This window comes from Delphinapterus leucas, chromosome 1 (genome assembly GCF_059928025.1).
Source record: "Delphinapterus leucas isolate spDelLeu-1000000601 "Yukka" chromosome 1, BTC_Dleu_Yukka2, whole genome shotgun sequence".
Lineage (NCBI taxonomy): Eukaryota > Metazoa > Chordata > Mammalia > Artiodactyla > Monodontidae > Delphinapterus > Delphinapterus leucas.
The window spans coordinates 177,956,458-177,976,807 of NC_143129.1; the positions used below are offsets into that span (position 1 = coordinate 177,956,458).

General features: G+C 57.0%; 1 protein-coding gene across 1 annotated transcript in view; it reads right to left on the reverse strand.

Annotated features, from left to right (window-relative positions):
- CROCC (ciliary rootlet coiled-coil, rootletin) overlaps positions 1-20,350 on the reverse strand; it is a 43,505-nt gene that overhangs the window by 10,618 nt on the left and 12,537 nt on the right. The window contains exons 11-27 of the mRNA XM_022598512.2: positions 20,035-20,118; positions 19,353-19,586; positions 18,545-18,744; positions 16,413-16,595; positions 14,615-14,759; positions 13,787-13,933; positions 13,166-13,396; positions 12,214-12,407; positions 11,829-11,956; positions 10,597-10,766; positions 8,555-8,734; positions 7,653-7,787; positions 7,115-7,258; positions 6,082-6,320; positions 5,440-5,599; positions 3,249-3,416; positions 1,679-2,051 (exon numbers count right to left, since the gene is read on the reverse strand). Of these exons, the coding sequence (XP_022454220.1) occupies positions 1,679-2,051; positions 3,249-3,416; positions 5,440-5,599; positions 6,082-6,320; positions 7,115-7,258; positions 7,653-7,787; positions 8,555-8,734; positions 10,597-10,766; positions 11,829-11,956; positions 12,214-12,407; positions 13,166-13,396; positions 13,787-13,933; positions 14,615-14,759; positions 16,413-16,595; positions 18,545-18,744; positions 19,353-19,586; positions 20,035-20,118 (3,115 nt within the window). The remainder of the gene's footprint in view (positions 1-1,678; positions 2,052-3,248; positions 3,417-5,439; positions 5,600-6,081; positions 6,321-7,114; positions 7,259-7,652; positions 7,788-8,554; positions 8,735-10,596; positions 10,767-11,828; positions 11,957-12,213; positions 12,408-13,165; positions 13,397-13,786; positions 13,934-14,614; positions 14,760-16,412; positions 16,596-18,544; positions 18,745-19,352; positions 19,587-20,034; positions 20,119-20,350) is intronic.

Consider the following 20,350-nt stretch of genomic DNA (forward strand, 5'->3'; position numbering starts at 1 on the left):
GGAGCCAGCGACAGGAGCATGAAGAGGATGAGGTGCTGATGGAGAGAGGGCAGGGGTCAATTAGCAAGGGTGGAGACTCAAAGACTCAGAGGAGTTAAGGGCATTAAGAAGCAGCACCCTCAGCCACTATGGAAAACAGTATGGAGGGTCCTCAAAAAACTAAAAATAGAGTTGCCATATGATCTAGCAATCCCACTCCTGGGCATATATCCAGACAAAAATATAATTCAAAAAGATACATGCACCCCTATGTTCATAGCAGCACATATTCACAATAGCCAAGACATGGAAACAACCTAAATGTCCATCAACAGATGAATGGATAAAGAAGATGTGGTACAGGGACTTCCCTGGTGGCGCAGTGGATGAGACTCCACGCTACCAATGCAGGGGGCCCGGGTTTGATCCCTTGTCAGGGAACTAGATCCCACATGCATCCCACAACTAAGAGTTCGTGTGCCACAACTAAGGAGCCAGCGAGCCGCAACTAAGGAGCCCTGGAGCCACAACTAAGGACTCCACCTGCCACAACTAAGGAGCTGGCAAGCCACAACTAAGGAGCCCACCTGCCACAACTAAGACCCGGTGCAACCAAATAAATAAATATTTTTTGTTTGTTTGTTTGGTTTTTTTTGCGGTATGTGGGCCTCTCACTGTTGTGGCCCCTCCCGTTGCGGAGCACAGGCTCCGGACACGCAGGCTCAGCGGCCATGGCTCACGGGTCCAGCCGCTCCACGGCATGTGGGATCTTCCCAGACCAGGGCACGAACCCGTGTCCCCTGCATCGGCAGGCGGACTCTCAACCACTGCGCCACCAGGGAAGCCCTATATTTTGTTTTTTTTTTTTAAAAGATGATATGGTATACACATACAATGGAATACTACTCAGTCATAAAAAAGAATAAAATAATGCCATTTGCAGCAACATGGATGGACCTAGAGATTATCATACTAAGTGAAGTAAGTCAGAAAGAGAAAGACAAATACCATACGATAATCACTTAAATGTGGAATCTAAAATATGACACAAATGAACTTTTATGAAACAGAAACAGACTCACAGACACAGAGAACCGACTTGTGGCTGACAAAGGGAAAGGGGGGTGGGAGAGGAATTGAGTGGGAGTTTGGGATTAGCAGATGCAAACTATTATGTATAGAACGGATAAACAACAAGGTCCTACTGTATAGCACAGGGAACTATATTCAATATTCTGTGATAAACCATAATGGAACAGGATATTTTAAAAATGTATATACATGTATAACTGAATCACTTTGCAATACAGCAGAAATTACCACATTGTAAATCAACTATATTTCAATGGAAAAAAAAAAAGCGGCACCCTCTCTACTCCCTTTAAAAAGAAACAAGCTACGTTGTGCGCAGATCAGCCTGGGTGAGTGGCAGGACTGAGACTGGGCTCAAGAGGGGCGTGGCCCAGCGAAGGGCCAGAAAGTGATGTAAGGGGGGTGGGGGGCGCAGGTAGGCGGGTCTCAGCAAGGAACTAGCTGAAGGGGCGGGGTTTGAGACTGGTCATCAAAAGAGGGGCGGGGCGGGCCAGGCCAAGGGCGGCCTCGTAGGCGGGACAGAACTGGACATGGGGGCGGAGAGAAGGGGCGGAGGTTCTTCGAGGCCCGCCTACTGACCCTCCCCTTCTCCACCGAGCTCTCTCACCTCCAACAGGCGCGCTCCGGTTAGGAGAGACGGGCGCAGGCCGCGGGGGAGGGCTGGACACACCACCGAGGCCCAGGCCCCGGCGCAGGGCTGAGCGCAGGCCCCCCAGCTGGGCCTCCGCTGCGCGCCGTTGTGTCTCCACGCGGGCCAGCTCGGCCTCCAGGCCTTGAGCCCGGCCCTCGGCCGCGCTCAGTCGCAGCCCCAGCTCTGCAGCCTCGGCCCGGGCGGCCTCCAGCTTCAGTTCCAGGCTGCGGGCATGGTCCAACTGCTGTTTCTGGGCGCTGTGCGCCTCCTCCAGGGAGCCCAGCAGGCCTCGCTCGCGGGTCCGGAACTCAACCTCTTGCTCCTGCAGCTTCCGCTGGGCTCCCTGGAGCTGGGGTGAGGGGGCAAGGCCGGGAGGTGGGGGTCAGCAAGGCCGCCCCTCAACCCGACACCCATCCTCCCAGGCTCAGCCTGGAGCCCACGGGCCCAGAAGTGGCTTGCAGAACTCCTGTTTCGTTAATGGTCTCCACCCAGGCAGGAGATGCAGGAACATCATGGGAGTATGGAAGGAAACTGTTAGAATTCGTTTACCTCTTCCTTCTGTGTATACGCCTTGCAGTGTACACAGTTTATTAGTAATAAGCTAACAGCTAATGTTTACATAGATAGGAATTATTAGTGCCAAGCACTAAGTACTTTCCCCTCAAAAAAATCAACTCTAATTACCACTATAAATCATCTCCATTTTACAGATGAGGAAACTGAGCACAGGGCAGTTATGTAACTTGCCGGAGGCCACACAGCTAGTAAACTGAGAGCTAGGATTCAAAGCCAGGCACCCTGGCTCCAGAGCCTTTTCTCTTAACCACTAGGCCACACTGCCTCTCGGTACACATAATTTATCAATAAATCACACAATGAGGGGAGGTACTGAAAAATTATTTACTAGTGAAGTGCATGGTCACACACACTCACACATTACCCCTCTGGTTCAGAGAATGAGTCAACCTCTCACGGTCATCAGTTTCACTGGAAACCATCTACGAACACCTCCTGGATGACAAGACCTACACAAGGACCTGGTATACATCCCCTGCTGTGCTAGCCTCTATCCCATGAGTGCTCTAAAGCACAGAGAGGTTGAGTGATTTAGTCAAGGTCGCACAGTAGATTCACTGCCAGAAAACACAGAGCGAAAAGAGTGTAGGCTTTGGAGTCTGACAGACCTGGGTGGCTGTGTGACCTTGAGTAGATCCCTTGACCTCTCTGAGCCCCAGTGTCTGGTTCTCTCTGTAAACCGGGCCTAATTATACCTACATCATGAGGCTGCTGGGAGAATCAAACAAGATTCTGTCTACAAAACTTCCCCCACCCCCACTACACAGTTCTTGCAGTTGTTATTATTGTTATTATTATACCTGGGGAAGAATCTCAAGGAGTGGGGAAGAGGGACCAGTCCTAGGCAGTGATCTCTCAGAATGACTCCAGCATTGGAGTCCCCACTGCTTCTCACTGGAGAAGGCCCAGGGCAGCCTGGCTGCCTCCGAGGATCCTCCTCCTCCAGGCAGTCTGCCCACCATCTAGTTACCTCCTGCCGCACAGCCTCCAGGTTGGCTTCGCCCTTCAGCAGCTTCTGTCGGAGGCCCAGGGCCTCCCGTCTGCCCTCCTTTTCCGCCCTCTCGCCCAGTGCCACGCGGCCCTGCAGCTCCACCAGCTCCCGGCCCAGCCTGGCGTTCTCACTGTCCAGCATCTTCATCTGTGAGAAAGAGTGGACACAGGCAGGACCTAGGACCCATTCTCAGCACCCACAGCCCCTTCTAGCCCAGGGTACTGGAGAGTGCCCGCAGGCTCCAATGGCAGCCTTTTCAGCTCTGCCCCTATACCCTGCCTAGTCCAAACCGGGCACAGAGGGTATTTGGGACCCACTGCTCTAGGGACACATACATTGAACACCACCCCAATCCACTGGGAGCCTGCCCCTGATAACTCCACCCTGGTTGAGCCACACCAGGCACCTGGGCACCAATGACCTCAATGTACCACCTAATCATAACTACCTATCGTGGAGAGTAGAGGTAGGGAGTGCTGAACCCCTAGGAGTTCTGCAGGGCAGGAACTCTGGGTCACTTTTCACCTCTACGATGATGCCTAACTTTTATGGAGTGTTTACCATGTGTCCAGCTCTGTTCTAAGCACTTTGCTCATATTAACTCAATACGGGGTAAGTACTAACATTCTCCCTCTTTAACAGACATGAAGACGAAAGCTTAGAGAGGTGAAGAGACTTGCCCAAAGTCACACAGCTCATAAGCAGCAGACTGGGATTTGATCTCAGACAAGCAGAATCAAAGGTATGTTTCTAGGCCCCTATTTCCCCAGAGGAGCAGGTAGGGGGATGAGGCCTACTTACCCCACAGTGCTACAGCAAAGGGAATATGAAAACGTGCTATAGCACACAAAACACCCAGCAAGAGCCTGGCACACAGTTCCTTTCAGGGATTCCTAATGTTTCCTGGGACTTCAGCCCATTGGGAGGGGGCCCGGGTAGAGGGGTACATTGGTGGGAGGTGGAGGGGATTTGTTATGCAGACTGCAATATCTCTGGGGAGGCAGGGCCTGGGTGCCAAAGGGGGCTGTTTCCTGTTCTGCCGGGTCTTCTAGGGCGGGAAAGCCTGAGCCCTTAGTGTCCAGGGCAGTGCCCAGTATACAGCAGGCACTTGTTAAATGCTTGCTGTTACTGATGGGCTTGGAAATCATCTAGTTCAGGGCTCTGCAAACTGCAGGCCAAAATTCTGCAGGCCAAATTCCACCGGTCATCTGCTTCTGTAAGGGCTTGAGCTAAGGATGGTTTGTACATTTTTAAGTAGTTAAAAATGGCTCATTTTTACATGGTTGAAAGAAAAGCAAAAGAAGAACAATATTTCCGACACGTGAAAAGTATACAAAATTCAGGGGACTTCCCTGGTGGCACAGTGGTTAAGAATCCGCCTGCCAACGCAGGGGACGCAGGTTCAAGCCGTGGTCCAGGAAGATCCCATATGCCACGGAGCAACTAGGCCCGTGCGCCACAACTACTGAGCCTGCCCTCTAGAGCCCGCGAGCCACAACTACTGAGCCCACGTGCCACAACTACTGAAGCCCGCGCGCCTAGAGCCCGTGCTCCGCAACAAGAGAAGCCCGCGCACCGCAACGAAGAGTAGCCCCCCGCTCGCCGCGACTAGAGAAAGCCCGCACGCAGCAAAGAAGACCCAATGCAGCCTAAATAAATTTTTTAAATCATAAAAAAAAGTATATAAAATTCAAATTTCAATGTCCATAAGCAAAGTTTTAATGGAACACACTCCACTCATGTAGGTACCGTCCAGACCTGCTTCCTCCCTACGATGGCAGAGTTGAGTGGCTGCAACAGAGACCGTACGGCCCATAAAGCTGGAAATATTTACTACTGGGCGCTTTACAGAAAAAGGTTGCCAGCTCCTGACCTAGTTCACGGGATCTGCACCTCTTGCTGTTCACAGATTCCTTTGAGAATTGGACAAGAGCCCCAGACCCAGTCTTTGGAGAAATGTGAGCGAGTGGGAACACAAATGTATCCACACACGCACACACAAACACACGGTTTCAGGGTCTGAGGATTCCTCAAAGCCCATCCATTAATACCAAGGTTAGGTAACAAGCCTTGTTATAGTTCAAGGCCCTGGTTTTACCTATGAGGGACCTCGGCTCCCAAAAGGGGGTGCTGTGGCCCAGCGCACACAGCGACTGCCCAGGGGTGTTACCTGCCGCCGGAGCTCCTGCAGCTCCCTCCGAGCCTCCAGCCGCGAGCGCTCCACCTCCTGCAGCCCAGCCCGCAGCTCGCCAGCCTCCTTGCCCACAGCCGCCCGAGCCTCCTCCAGGAGCACGAGCTTCTGTTCCTTGTCCTCATTGGCAAGCTTCAGGCTGGAGGGGGCAGAGGGCAGAGGGCAGAGGTAGCCCCAGGTCCTGGAAGAGTAGGTGAGTGGCCCTACACAAAGGTCCCTTCCCCTGATTCCCGGAGTGGGTCTGGCAAGCTCTTGGCCTAGAGGTTCCCCCAGTGCTGCCTGCAAAGTGGCCCTCTCCTGAGCTGAGCCCTCCAGGGCTGTGGATCAGGCCCTTGGCCGAGAGAGGTGGACCAGCGACACACGCTAGTCTCCAGGGTGATGCCAGTGGGTAAGGTCAGAGTCTGGACCCAACCCTGCCTGCGACCACCATTCCCCTTCCTTCAGGTAGGACAGTCACCTAAAACAAACCAAGTCCAGGCTTGGTTCGAGGGCAGAGACTCCCCATCTGCGCGATTTCCCCAGAACCTTGGGGGGTGAAGTTAGTTCCTGGGATGACATTCAGTGCGAATGAAGGACGAGGCTCGGTGAAGGGCTGGGGGCTGAGCCCCCGTGTCACCCCACCTGATCCGCTCGCTCTCCGCCTTCTTCACGGCCACCCGCAGCTCCTCGTTGGACCGCCGCAGGGCCTCGAGCTCCTTGGCCCCCTCGCTCAGGCTGCGCCGCAGCTCACCCGCCTCCTGGCGCTGGGCCTCACGGCCATCCTGGCTCTCACGCACCTTGCGCTGGGCCTCCAGCAGCTCCCGCCGCAGCCCGTCGCGGGCATCCTCCAGCAGGCGCAGCTGGGTCCGAAGCTCTTCTGCCTGTGAGGACAGCGGGGGTCCACATACGGGGGCCGGGGCCCACTCAAGCTGGGTGGGAAGGAGCCCATCCCCGTCTCCCTGGCCACGGGGCACCTGCCCCATCCCTCTGCAGCGGCTCGGACTGCAGGTGTGACTTATGATTTGGGGCAAAGCATGTTGGAGTCAGCGGTGCTCTGGCCTGAAATAAACATCAATCAAGATCATCCTGTGGGACTTCCCTGGTGGCGCAGTGGTTAAGAATCCGCCTGCCAATTCAGGGGACACGGGCTCGAGCCCTGGGCCGGGAAGATCCCGCACGCCGCGGAGCAACTGAGCCGGTGCGCCACAACTACTGAGCCTGCGCTCTTAGAGCCCACAAGCCACAACTACTGAGCCTGCATGCTGCAACTACTGAAGCCCGCGCACCTAGAGCCCGTGCTCCGCAACAGGAGAAGCCACTGCAATGAGAAGCCCGCGCACCGCAACAAAGAGCAGCCCCCGCTTGCCGCAACTAGAGAAAGCCCGCGCACAGCGACGAAGACCCAATACAGCCAAAAAAGAAATAAATAAAATAAAATAAATAAAAAGATCATCCTGTGGATCAACCTCAAGAGGGCAGGGACGCCCAGCCCAGCCTCTCTGTGAGAGCCCAAGTCCCACACGTACCCAGCAGGTACTTAATAAACGCCTAACGCCTGTCGCCTGCTTCCTTTCATGCATTCCTTTGTCCTCGAACACACGCTTCTGGGTTCCCAGCGGCGTCTAGGCTGCACTGCCTAGGAGGAAGCGGGTGGGTGGACGGGCAGAAAGCTCACCTCATGCAGGCAGGACTCCCGCTGCCGGCCCAGGTCTCGGGCCTGTTCCTGCAGCCTCTTCACCTCCTGCGCATGGGCCGCGGCAGCCTCCTCAAGCTGGGCCCGCAGGTCCCGCAGCTCGGACGTCAGGGCATTCACGGTGCTCTAGGACACACGGGCTCCTGAGACTTGGCACTGCCGTGTCCTCCTCCCCCACACTCCCAAACCCCACCGCCACTGAGCCCAGCTGCGCCAACTGAACTGTCCATTTGAGGCTCTAGACACGGCCCCTCACGCTGGCCTGCCGGGCCCTCTACTGATCCCTTGACGCCTGGCAAGTGCTATGCACGTAGCCGGTCTCTCCCTCAGACTAGGGGATTCACAGGGCAGAGCCGTGCCACCTCCCTCCAATGGGGACTCCCAAGGAAGGGTGAAGCTCCGCCAACATCCTGGATGCTGCCCCCAGGGCAGAGCCACGTGTCCCCCTCGGGCAGGGCTGTGTTCCCCCCATCCCCAACCCCGGCTCTGATGGAGGCCCGCCCGCCCCCTCCTGGCCTACCCGGTCCTGCTCCTGCCGGCTCTGAGCATCGCGCTTCTGTCGCTCCATCTCCAGGGAGATGGCGGCCAGGCTGTGCTGCGTCCCCATCAACTTCTCTGACAGCGCCGTCTTCTCGGACTCCTTCAGAGACAGGGCCTGGGCAGAGGCAGGGAGCAAAGGGCTCGGGGTGTTGGGTGGTCTTGGGGGGCATGCTTGGGCCTTTCCCCCACGTTGGCCTTGGAAATGTGCCCACTGGGGGCTCAGGGACCTGACTGGGCCACCACAGGTGGAGCCAGGGCAGAGGTGCAGTCTCACCCCCTCGGCAGCCCCAGGAAAGGGTACAACAGCAGTAACAATAACCTGGACACAGATACAACTCGGACATCTCACATCCTGAAGCAGGGCCTTTCATTATTCCCATTTTACAGATGAGGCTACTGAGGCTCAAAGAGGTAAAGTGACTTGCCCAGGGTGACGCAGCAGGTGAGGAGAGGAGATGGACGCAGTCTGCCCTGTCTCCATTACATTATGGGAAAGTCAGGAGTTAGTTCTTTCTGAGGAGGGTCAGCTGCTGCATGTGGGCTTCGCGGGGACTGCTCAGAGGCGGTCATGGGGACGCCATGCCCAGCCTGGGGTGGGAGGAGGGATGGGAGAACGTGGGTCAGCTTTTCTGGAACAATGCTCACGGTGTCATGACTGTGGCTGCCACTCAGTAAGCCCCCACCACGTGCCGGGCCCGCTCGCTGGACAGGGGTCTCAGCGACGCTTCACAAACACCCCTTGAACTCCCCCATCCTGAAGGTGAGGAAACCGAGGCCCAGAAAAGGACTCCTAGCTCCTAGCTGCTGGGCGGCTGAGCGGGGACCAGCCCCAGAACAGGGGCCCCTCAGGCAGCAGTGGAGGCCACAGCAGGGCTCACGAACCTGCTGCTTCTCGCTCTCGGCCAGGAGGAGGCCCTCGTCGCGCTCCTGCTGCAGGGCGGCAATCTCCTCACTCAGCTCTTCCTTCTCGGCCTCCAGCCGGGCCAGCAGTTCCTCCCGTTCCCGCTGTAGCTGACTCTGCAGCTGGGCCCGCTCTGCCTCCAGCTCCTGCCATGCCGCCTCCTGGGGGCCAGGCCCACGTGTGTGTGACCCACGAGGCTGGGCCCAGACAGCCCCTCGCCAACCTCGGGGCAGCAAGGGCCGTGGGGCAAGTGATCAGGGAACTACAAGGTGGGTGGGTGATAATGAGGGCCGTGATGGGGACACGCCAGGAGCAGCAACGGCCTGGCCTTTGGGTGGGCGGGGGGAGGAGGGTGAGGGGTCAGAGAATGTTTCCTGGAGGAAACAAGCAGCCGTCAGTCAGGCAGAGAGAAAAGGAAAAGAACCCCAGGCCAGAGTACAGCCCCGGAGATGACTCGGAGGAAAGAGGAAACATGACGAACAGGGAAACTGTGATATTTAAGGTCACTGGAGCTTGGACTACGAGGAGGACATGGTGAAGGACGAGGCCAGAGCCACAGGCAGCAGCCAGGCCAGACCAGACCAGTGGGCTTTAGGGAGGGGTGACCTGATTTTCAGGACAGTTGGGATGGCAGAGCCTCAAGACAGAGTGACAAGGAGCAATCTGAATTTTAGAATAGCGGGTTGTTGAGAGCTTGTGAAAGAGGGACCAGGATTGGGGGTTGGGGTAGAGGGGAGCTGGGTCAGCTGTGAGCAATAAGAGGGCATGGGTCTGGGGGTGGCGGAATAGCTGCAGAGACGAGTACGGGTATGGTGACATTAAGAGGCTGAGTCTGCTGGTGCCGGGAGAATGAGGGAAGGTACAGGAGAGTTTGGCTCCCTGGGGACTGGGTGGGTACAACCCACAGGCAGAGCCCACTTGGGGTCTGAGGGAGGTGCCTGGCCCCAGCACTAGTCCCTAACAGCTGTGTGAAAATAGTCTCTGCTTCAAATGCTCTGTCGCCACCTGCTGGAGAAGTGATTCTATCCACAAATCCAAAAAGATTACGTACAAGGTGAATGGCGCCCCCTGGTGTCGGGAGCCACAGCCTGAACCTCTGTCAGCAGCAGCCCAGTCCAAGATGAGTGACTCAGGTCCCCTGTCCAGAGGCCCACTCTGGAGAGTATCTCAGTACAATAGTAATAATGACAACCAGCAATTACGGAGCATTTACAAAGTGCCAGTCTCTATGTTAAGCTCTTTGTAAGGATCATCTCACCTCATCCTCATAAATTATACTATCATTATCCCCATTGTTAAGATGGGGAAATGGGGGACTTCCCTGGTGGTCCAGTGGCTAAGACTCCGCGCTCCCAATACAGGGGGCCCAGGTTCGATCCCTGGTCAGGGAACTAGATCCCACATGCCGCAACTAAAGATTCCACATGCTGCAACTAAAAAAAAAAAAAAAGATCCCGCATGCGGCAACGAAGATCCCACATGCCGCAGCTAAAACCTGGTGCAGCCAAATAAATATATATATATATTTTTTTAAATGGGGAAATGAAGGCACAGAGACCTTAGGTAACATAACCAGCATTTGGCCAAGATCAGGTTGAAACCCAGGCAATGTAACTCCAGAGCCAGTGTTCTTAGGTACTTCTGTCTTTTGGTGACCTGGCCCCTCGCCTTTCTATGTGCTCTGGTCCCCCGAGTGATCTTTCATATGCAAACTGCACTTCTTAGCAAATTAAAGTGCTTTCTGACTCTACATTAGATCAGCATTTTCCAAATATGGTCGTGGACCCCCTGCATCAGGATCACCAGGGCTGGACCAGATTGGGGCCTGGGAATCTGCATGTTTGATAAGGAGTGGTCCCCGATGGATCCTCCCAGCTGCCCCCAGAGCCCCTGAAACAGAGATGAAGTTCCATGTCACCGATGCAGAGTGAGAAGGTACTCGCCTGAGGTCACAGAGGAGACAGAGACAGTGGTTCAGAGCCCTCCCCCACCCCACCACCTGCCCCAACCCAGCTGCCTGAACCTTCTCTCGCTGGAGTCGCTGTAAGTCCTCCTTGTGGACTGCCCGCTGCTCCCGCAGAGAGGCCTGGGCCTCCCGCTCGGCCTGCACCAACTTCTGGGCCATCAGTTCCTTGTCCAGAGCGACCTTCTCCTCTGTAGTTGTTATCTGCTGCCGCAAGCCCGCCAACTCCCCTGCGCAGAAGGGATGGAAAGGAGAAACAAGCTCCCCTCCCAGGGGGCCAACAGACTCAGGCCAGGTGAGCTATGTGGGCAAAATCCCAGAGGGGAGAGGGCCCACCGGTATCTAGCTGAGTTCCCTTGGAGAACATTCTTGCCCTCTCTGGGCCTCTGTTTCCCCATCAACTGCATGGGCCCAGTAGCCCTGTCCCCCTCCCTACCCACCTGGAGCGGCATCTAAAGGATGAGGTGACTGATGAGAGGGCCCCCCAAATGGAGAGGACAGCAAAAACATGAGAACCCCCATCACTGACTGAGTGCTTATCACGGGCAGGCACCTGGCTGAGCACAACACAGCTTCACATCACACCCATGTGGCTTATCCCCAATTTACAGATGAGGAAACAGAGGCTCAGAGGAGACAGGTAACCTCCCAAGGCTGCACAGCTTTCCATGAGGCATTACCTTTAATGACTGACTGCCATAAGCATACTTGCTGGACTCTCAGCACTAATGAAAGTGACCAGGGGAGGGTGCACCCCACAGGGGACAATCTAAAAACTATCCTCGGGGTGGGAAGTCCACCAGAGACTGTCAGCATTTCCCTTCCCGGTTCTGTCTGGCTCACGTGGACGAAAAACTTAATTTTCGCGGCCCAAGCAGGTGCTTAGTAAATGTTTGTTGAGCAAGAAAAACCTGTGAGTTCAGAGACTGGGCGGGAATGAGGGTCGTCAGAAAAGCATTGATGATGGCTCCGCGGAGACGCAGAACTCTCTAAGCGCCCTGATGATGACAGACAGCAGCCACCGCTGGCTGCAGAGCCAGGCACTGTGCCAAGGCCATGCTTTTCTCACTTCATCCTGGCAAAGCCTCATCACCTCTAACTGTCAGATGAGGAACCCGTGGCCCAGAGAGGGAAGCGGCTGGCCTGGGACAGTGGCTGGATTGGAAGCCAGGTCAGCCACAACCCAAAGCCAGTGATCCCAGTTTCGGTGAGACCCCAGAACTCGACAGGTTACAGCTCCAGCTCCGGGCTGGAGCCCGGGGTTCCCCACCCCTCACCCCTGGCCTCCCTACCGGTCAGGGTCTCCTTGGCCAGCAGTAGGGCCTGCCCATCTGCTTCCAGCTGCTCCCGCCGGGCCTCGAGCTGCGCCAGCTGCCGCTGCACCTCAAACAGGCTGCTCTCCAGGGCTTCCTTCTCCAAGCTGCAGCACGCACGATCCCTGAGGCCCCGGGACCCAGCCTCCCGGGCCCCAGGACACTGTGAATCCCAGGGCGTGGCCAGCCATGGGCCAGGTGCCAGCCCACCTGCCCAGCCGTGCCCACGCTCCCCGGGGAAGCCTGAGCCCAGGCTGAGATGAGCTGGTGACCTGGCCCCTGAGGGCCCGTGTTGGACGTGGCTGGCCACGGGGTGGCTCCGTCAGACCCCCCAGGGTGGGCTGGGCAGAGCTCAAGGCCTCACCGCAGGCGTGTGGCCTCCTCCGACAGGGTCCGGCCCTCACGCTCGGCTGCTGCCAGCTGCACCGCCAGGCCGGCCCGCTCCTTGGCCAGCGCCTCCTTCTCCCGGGCCGCCCGCTCCGACGCCTCCGTCTGCCGCTGCGTCTCCCGCCGAGCCTGCTCCAGCTCATGCTCCCGCCCGCTCAGCTGCCGGGAGAGCTGGCCCCACCCCGGCGCTGTGAGCACCAGCCCTGGAATCCCCCAGCCTGCTTATCGGGCATCACCCCGGCCCTGGGCCCGACCCGGCCCTGGCAGGCAGGAGACCAGGTTCAAGCCCCGGTTGTACCCTGATGTGCTGTGTGAACCTGGACAAATCACAGCCTTCTCTGGACCTGCAGTGCACGCACATGCAAACATAAGGGCCGTCACTTAGTTTGGGTGGCAACCAAACACTTCCTGCGCCCCAAAATGTCCAGAGAAGCTGAACGTATAAGAGAAAGCAAAGGAGAGCTGCGCTGCAGGCCTCAGAAAGGGAACCTAGAGCCTGGCTCCCTGCACCACGTCATCTGTTCCCTAGAGGCCCCTCCCAGGAAGCCAGGCCCTCCAGGACAGACACCCTAAGGTCCCTTCCAGCTATGATTTCCCAACAAGTCTAAGATTCCAATTCTAAAATTCTCTACCAATTATCATATCATTAATCTTTACTGAGTGGTGATTCATTTCTGTAAGTGCTTACACCGTACACTCTTCAGAACAATGCTTTGTGGTAAGAACTATTAGCGCCATGTTACAGGTGGGGCCACTGAGGCATGGGGAGGTCGGGTAACTTGCTCAAGGCCCCCAGCTGGCAGAGGTGGGGCTGGATTTCAGCCGGGAAGCAGGCTCCTGAGCCCGTGACGTCCCCCAGGACAGAATGCAAAAGGCCGGGAGCCTAGAACCCCTTCCCCACCTGCTCCCCAGACCCCACGTACACCCACCTGGGCCAGCTGCTCCTGCAGCCGGCAGCGCTCCTGGTGCAACTCCGGGAGCTGGCGCTCCAGGGCCCCCCGGGCCTGCTCTGCCGCCCGCAGGGAGCCCTGCAGGCCCTGCCGCTCCACCTCGTGCTCCAGCCGCAGCTGCTCCAGCAGCACCTGCCCCTCCTGCGCGGAGGCGGCCTCGCGCTCCGCCTGCCGCTGCCGGCCCAGCAGGGCTGCCTTTTCCTCTTCCAGCTGTGGGGGCCAGGCGGAGGCGGGTGACCAGATCAGCCCAGGCCCTCATGGTCCGAAGAGGTCCCACCCGGGACCAAGGATGCCTTCTCCACCCACCTATCACAGCCAGCACGTGGGAGGCTCCCGGGGGTAAGGGGCGGTGCCCTAGGGTGTGTGGACACTGGGGAGGAGCAGAAGGAAGGGCCCATGGAGCTTCTTTCCTCTCAGACCATGAGAGAGAAGACAGACAGACAGAAGGAGTCAGAGACAGAACAACAAGACAGAGGGACAGAGGTGTACAGGGAGATGTCGGGGTGTGGGCCTAGGCTGGGCCTGGGGATGCCTCAGCGGGGTCTCTGAGCGGGGAGGACAGGTGGGCGAGGCAGGAGGGCCTGCTGGCACACAACATACCTGGGCGACAAGGCGGTTCAGACCCAGCTTGTCCTGGGCAAGACTCTCGTTCAGGGCGCTCAGCTTGGATAAGGAGTCCCGCAGAGAGGCCTCCTCGGCCCTCAGCTTGGTCACGGAGAGCTCAAGCTCCACGCGGCCAGCCTCAGCCTGCAGGGTCGGGACCAGGGCGGCCAGAGACGGTCAGGCGGGGAGAGATGGAGAGAGATGGGAAAAGGCGTGCAGAGACATGGAAAGGTAAGGAGAGATGGGGAGAAAGGCAGAGAGATGGGAGAGGCAGGAGGTAGGGAGGTGACGAGAAGAGGCACGGAGAGACAGGGCCCCCAGAGACAGGGCAGGGGGCACGAGGAGGGAGACAGAACATGAGGACACGAGGCAGAAACAAAATCCCTGCAGACGCCCTGCTGCCCACGCTGCTGCGCACCCAGAGCCGTGCAAGGGCCAATGAAGCTGGCTCCCACTGTGGGGCGCGGCCAGAGGTCAGAGGGTACCCCAGAGTGGGGTCTAGGGTGGCCTTGCTCAGGGCCCAGACCACAGACAGCAGGGCAGGCACCGACCAAGATCTGTGCCCCCAACCCTCACAGACCCCAGGACCTGTGTCCAGAGATGGGACTGGATGACCTGAGCTGCAGGCCCTGCCCCAGAAGCATCTGGAAAAGCAGGGATATGACCAGTCCTAAAGGTCAGTTCACTTATGGCTGGGATCAGAGATCAGTGTGTGGCCAGGGTCAGAGGTGAGCCTGAAATAGGGGTCAGTCTGCACCCAGAGTGAGAAGGCCTGGGGCCTAGGGTAGAGGTGGGTTTGTGGCGGTGTGGCAAACGGGGACCCACCTTGGTCAGTGCCTCGGCCACCTCGGCCTTCTCAGCCTGCAGCATGTCCCGCTGAAGCGTGGTACAGCTCAGCGCCTCCCTCACCTCCACCAGCTCCTTCGCCAGCCCTGAGCGCTTCACTTCCAGCTGCTCTAGTTGTCTATGGCTGTGGGACAGAGGGTGGGGGGGTGCCCCATGTCACTCCCCTACCCTGAGTCTCCCATGGCCAGACATGCTGGAGCAGCCAGGGGCCAGGCCCAAGGCAGGAGCCTCATCCACAAGGACAGCCAAGCCCACTGTTGGGCCTCAGTTTTCACATCTGCAAAATGGGGTAACGCTCGCCTCATAACGTTGTGAAAAGGATATGTGTCCTGGGACTTCCCTGGTGGCACAGTGGTTAAGAATCTGCCTGCCAATGCAGGGGACACGAGTTCGACCCCTGGTCCAGGAAGATCCCTCATGTCACAGAGCAACTAAGCCCGCGAGCCACAACTACTGAGCCCATGCATCGCAACTACTGAAGCCCGCGTGCTCTAGGGCCCGCGTGCCGCAACTACTGAGCCCGTGTGCTGCAACTACTGAAGCCCACGCACCTAGAGCCCATGCTCCGTAACAAGAGAAGCCACCACAATGAGAAGCCCGCGCACCGCAATGAAGAGCAGCCCCCGCTCGCCGCAACTAGAGAAAGCCCGCCCACAGCAACGAAGACCCAACGCAGCCAAAAAGAAATAAAATTAAAAAAAAAAAAAAAAGGATATATGTCCTTATTGTACCTGACATATCTCTCCAAGGGCCTTCGGAAACAAGGATAATATCCACTGCCACAATGTACTAAACATCACTGTTACTAATGCCTCACAGGAGTAAATAGTGAAGTGGTTAAGAGATTAACTCTGAAGCCCCAATGACTGAGTTCAAATCCTGGCTCTTCCACTAACTAGCTGTGTGACCTTGGGCAAGTTACATAACCTCTCTGTGCCTCAGTTTCGCCATCCATCTCATCCAAATGGAGATAATAATAGTTCCTACATCACAGAGTTATCATGAAGGTTAAATAAGAGAATCTAAGTGCTTAAAATGGTGCCTGGGGCTTCCCTGGTGGCGCAGTGGTTGAGAGTCCGCCTGCCGATGCAGGGGACACAGGTTCATGCCCCAGTCCAGGAGGATCCCACATGCCGCGGGGCGGCTGGGCCCGTGAGCCATGGCCGCTGAGCCTGCGCGTCTGGAGCCTGTGCTCCGCAACGGGAGAGGCCACAACAGTGAGAGGCTCGCGTACCGCAAAAAAAAAAAAAAAAAAAAAGGTGCCTGGTACTTAGTAATATAAGTACTGATGTTATTATTATAACTTTAAATTTAAAAATTATTAATGTTATATTAATGTTATTGTTAGTTAGCTTAATTAACAATAATACTAATGTTATATAGTTAATATAACTACTGTTATATTCGGTTTTTTTGTTTTTTGGCTGTGCTGCAAGGCATGTGGGATCTTAGCTCCCCAACCGGGGATTGAACCCACGCCGCCTGCAGTAGAAGCGCGGAGCCTTAACCACTGGACCGCCAGGGAAGTCCAGTTGTTATCATCATCCACACTCTACCTCCTACCAGTTCTCTGATCTCAGGTAAATGACTAAACCTCCCTGAATCTCAGTTTCCTGAAATGGGTCTGGTGAGAAGACCCTATAGCAGAGGGGTGCCATGAGGATCCTCGAGACGGTAGAAGGCCCAAGACACAGTCAGTACTCCCTAGCCCCCAGGGACAGTCGGGAGCCCCATGGCCCATCCAAGCGGCCCTGGCAGGGAGCCAGAAGCTACTCACCTGCGCTCGAGCTCCCTGCGTGTCCGTGCGTTGTCCTGTGCTGCGTCCTCCCGCTCTTCCTCCAGCTGCTCCCGCTGGCGCCGCAGCTCCTCCTGGGCTGCATGCAGCTTCTCCCGCTCCTGCGGTAGCTCCTCAGCCTGCTGCTGGGCCACCTGCAGGCTGTGGGCTAGGCTGTCCTTCTCCCTGCAGGACAGGGGGAGGGGGAGCTGAAGGGGATGCAGAGGCCACTCCCACCGGGGAAGACGACCGTGCTGCTGCCCTAGCCAGGAGCCACATCCTCCCATCCTCCGAGGCCCCGGCCTCTAGAAAGCCTTCCTGCCCCTAAGCATGGCCCACTCATTTCATCCACGTCTCCCTGGAGCTGACTCTTCCCGGCATAGGGCACTCAGCTTTCCTTCTACCCCAACCAGCCCACTTGGAGGCCCAGTGGAATGGATGGAGGCACTGGCTTTATCTCCAACCACCCCGCCAGGTGAAGATGCCAGGCTAGGTTCCTGAGACACGTGGGCAATTTTGCTGCCAGCTCTGCTAGTCCACGTGGCCAGGAAATGCCCCCTAGAGCACCCTATGCCCCTCAATTCTGGGAGGCTCAATAGAGCTGGGTCTGTCCAGATCCCACAACTGCCTGCTGCCCAGGCCAGCAGCACATGGTAGCCAGGGCAGGGGAGGGAGGAGGCTCCTTCCAAGGCAGGGGTTTCTAGCTCAGGCTTAGGGCTGATCGCTATCATATCCTCCTCTGCCGCCCCCCTGCGCTCAAAGTGGCAACCTGTAAATATTGATATATTAGATACGAAGGCTGGCAGTAGGTGGGAAAAAAAATTCGACATGGGCTTCCCTGGTGGTGCAGTGGTTAAGACTCCACCTGCCAATGCAGGGAACACGGGTTCGAGCCCTGGTCCAGGAAGATCCCACGTGCCTCGGAGCAACTAAGCCCGTGTGCCACAACTACTGAAGCCTGTGCACCTAGAGCCCATGCTCCGCAACAAGCTACCGCAATGAGAAGCCCACGTACCGCAACGAAGACCCAATGCAGCCAAAAATAAATAAATGAGTAAATAAAATTATCAAAAAAAAAGGGTGGGGGTCAAACTCTGTCCAAGTTTAAAAAATAAAAAACATTTGACATGAAATTAAGAAAAATAGTAGAAGGCAAAATGAGGTGTTCGGGCTTCCCTGGTGGCACAGTGGTTGAGAGTCCACCTGCTGATGCAGGGGACACGGGTTCGTGCCCCGGTCCTGGAAGATCCCACGTGCCGCGGAGCGGCTGGGCCCGTGAGCCATGGCCACTGAGCCTGCGCGTCCAGAGCCTGTGCTCCGCAACGGGAGAGGCCACAACAGTGAGAGGCCCACATACCGCAAAAAAAAAAAAAAAAAAATGAGGTGTTCGCTGGGAATCCAACTATATAAAAAGCCCCTTTCCTTCCAAGGCATGGGAAGCACTGGTTTTGCTGTCAGATAGACCTGAATCCTAATTCCTACCCCAGCCACGTCGCTGTGTGACCTTGGACAAGTCTCTCAACCTCAGGACAGTAACAGTTGTGAACTGCATGAGTTTGATGGGAAGACTAACTGAGATAATACACAGGAAGCACTTGGCAATAAGCCTAGCACATAGTAGGTATACTGGAAAGGTTTGCAAACTGACTGCCAGGAAACACAACCGGAAGCAAAGCCAGTGCATTAACAGGGGTTAGGATGAGCAGGAGAAGCTGTGAGGAGGTCCCATCTTTTTATTTCCCCTCAATTTTTCAAACTTTTTATTACGTGGTTACATTTACAAAGAGAAAAACCAAAAAACAAGCACCCAAATAATCAAAACAACCAGGCAGCTAAGAGTGGATAATTTCTTGTCTCCAAAATCTCCGAGAGACAGAGTCAAGAATAACGGTGTCAATATGGCTCTTGGAGATGATGGAAATGTTTTATAGTCATATGTCCTACTTGTTAGCACTTGAAATGTGGCTAATGCAAACATTTACATTTGTAAATGTTTACTTAATTTACATTTGAACAGACACATGCGGCTAGTTATGACCATATTAGTGCAAATCTGCATGTTCACAGGCTCTGGCTCGTGTTAGGCCCAGACGCTGACTTATTCTCTGGGCTCCCCGCCTCTGACCTCCCCGCACCTGTTCAGGAGGTCGACGGCACTGCGCAGGCGCTGGGCCTCACGCTGCGCATCCTCCTGGGCCTGGGTGGCCCCGTCGGTCTTATCCCGAAGACGCTGCAGCTGTTCCTCAAGGGCACGGCGCTCCCCCTCGCTGTCACTAAGCTGCTTCCGCAGGGTGCCCAAGAGGTCCTGGCTGGCCTCATAGCGCCCCCGCATGTCCTGTGGCATATGGGAATCACTGAGTGTAGGGGAGCCCTGTGAAGCACCCTCCCCGCTCTCCGCACAATGCACACCAGCCTATGCTGCGGCCTAGGCCTGGGTCCAGGCCTGGGGCAGGAGAGTGGAGCTACGCCCCCAGACTCAGTTTCCACTCCCCTGCGTCGTGCCCTCACCAGCCTTCTGAGACCTCTGCAAGGCCTCTGAGCCTCCATCTCCCTGGGGTCCCAGGCAACCTAAGTCCCCAGGACACCAGACAAACCGCCAAGCACACTCCTTCCCCTCCCCCACTTCTGACGCCGCCCCCCTCCAAACACACACCAAGGCTCTCTGGCTCTGTGTGGGAACCCCATCTCCCTTCCTATACCAGGCCTCTTACTCCACCCCGGGCTCCACCCCCAGCTTCTCAAGCCCCTCCCACTCTAGACTCAGATTCCTCAAGTGCTCTCAGCCACCTCCATGGGTCCTGACTCAGTTGCCGTTTCTCAAGGCTCTGACTCTAGCCTGAATGCTCAGGCTCCTCCCCTAAGACCCCGGCTCAGATCAAGGTTGCCCAAGCCCCTCCCCGCTGGACTCGAGCTCCGCCCCAGGACACTCAGGCCCCTTCTTACCCGGACCTGCAGCTGACGCTTGTGCAGAGCAGAGTGAACCAGGGCTAGTGTGGACGAGTCCGAGCAGGCAGGGGATGGGCCTCGGCGGGGGGAACGGCCACGGCCGGGCGAGGAGCGCCTCGGTGGGGACGGGGTCCGGGCCCCCGAGAGCCCCCGCAGGCTGCCGTCCGATGCGGCCGCTGTACGCTCAGAGCCACTTAACTGGACGCCGCTCTCCATGTCTGACAGGACGGCCTGAGGGTGGGTTAGGGAGGCAGAAGGAGAAGGGGAGCTGCGGGGTTAGTTGGGCAAAGAAGCCTCAGGAGGCAGTGGGGCCACCAGGGTCCTCATGTCTAGCTTCATCCCTAACCCTGCAGCACTTTCTCACCTCTGCTAGCTCACAGCCCTCAGCCCACCAGGTAAGGCCTCCCATTTACTGGGAAGACATGATTCAGCGTTTCTCACAGATGGGCAGGGAACATGCAGTGCCTCCTCTCCAACGGGGAACTCCCCCGGGGTGGGGGGCAGGGGGTGGCAGATTTTGGGCGGAGCTAGCAGGGGTGTTAAACAGCAGCCTAGGTTTCCAGGGCCCCCAACCACTTGCAGTTCAGCTGGAGGCCACCAGGGGTCGTGGTGGCCCAGGACTACCTGGCCTTGCCCTGCTCAGGGTTCCCACCCCTTCTGGCTTCTCCCGGCTCCGAACCTGTGCCAGGTCCCTCAGGGTCTGCTGCAGCCCCTCTCCATCCTCCGTCTCCAGGGCCGTCTGCTCCTGGAGCCGCAGGGATTCCTAGAGTGGTGTTGGGGAGACAGGCAAAGAGGGGTCAGGGTCTCTGCCCTAGTCAGAAACCCCACCTTCGTCTCCCTCACGGGACTACCACCAATCAGTTGGCCTCGAAGGCCATGCCCAGGGGCCAGCAGCTCGGTAGACCCCACAGCGGCCCCAGTTTCCTCACTGAACAGACCAGGCCCAGAGAGGTGTGGTGTCCTGCCCCAAGTCACACAGCCTATTGGAGGAGAGC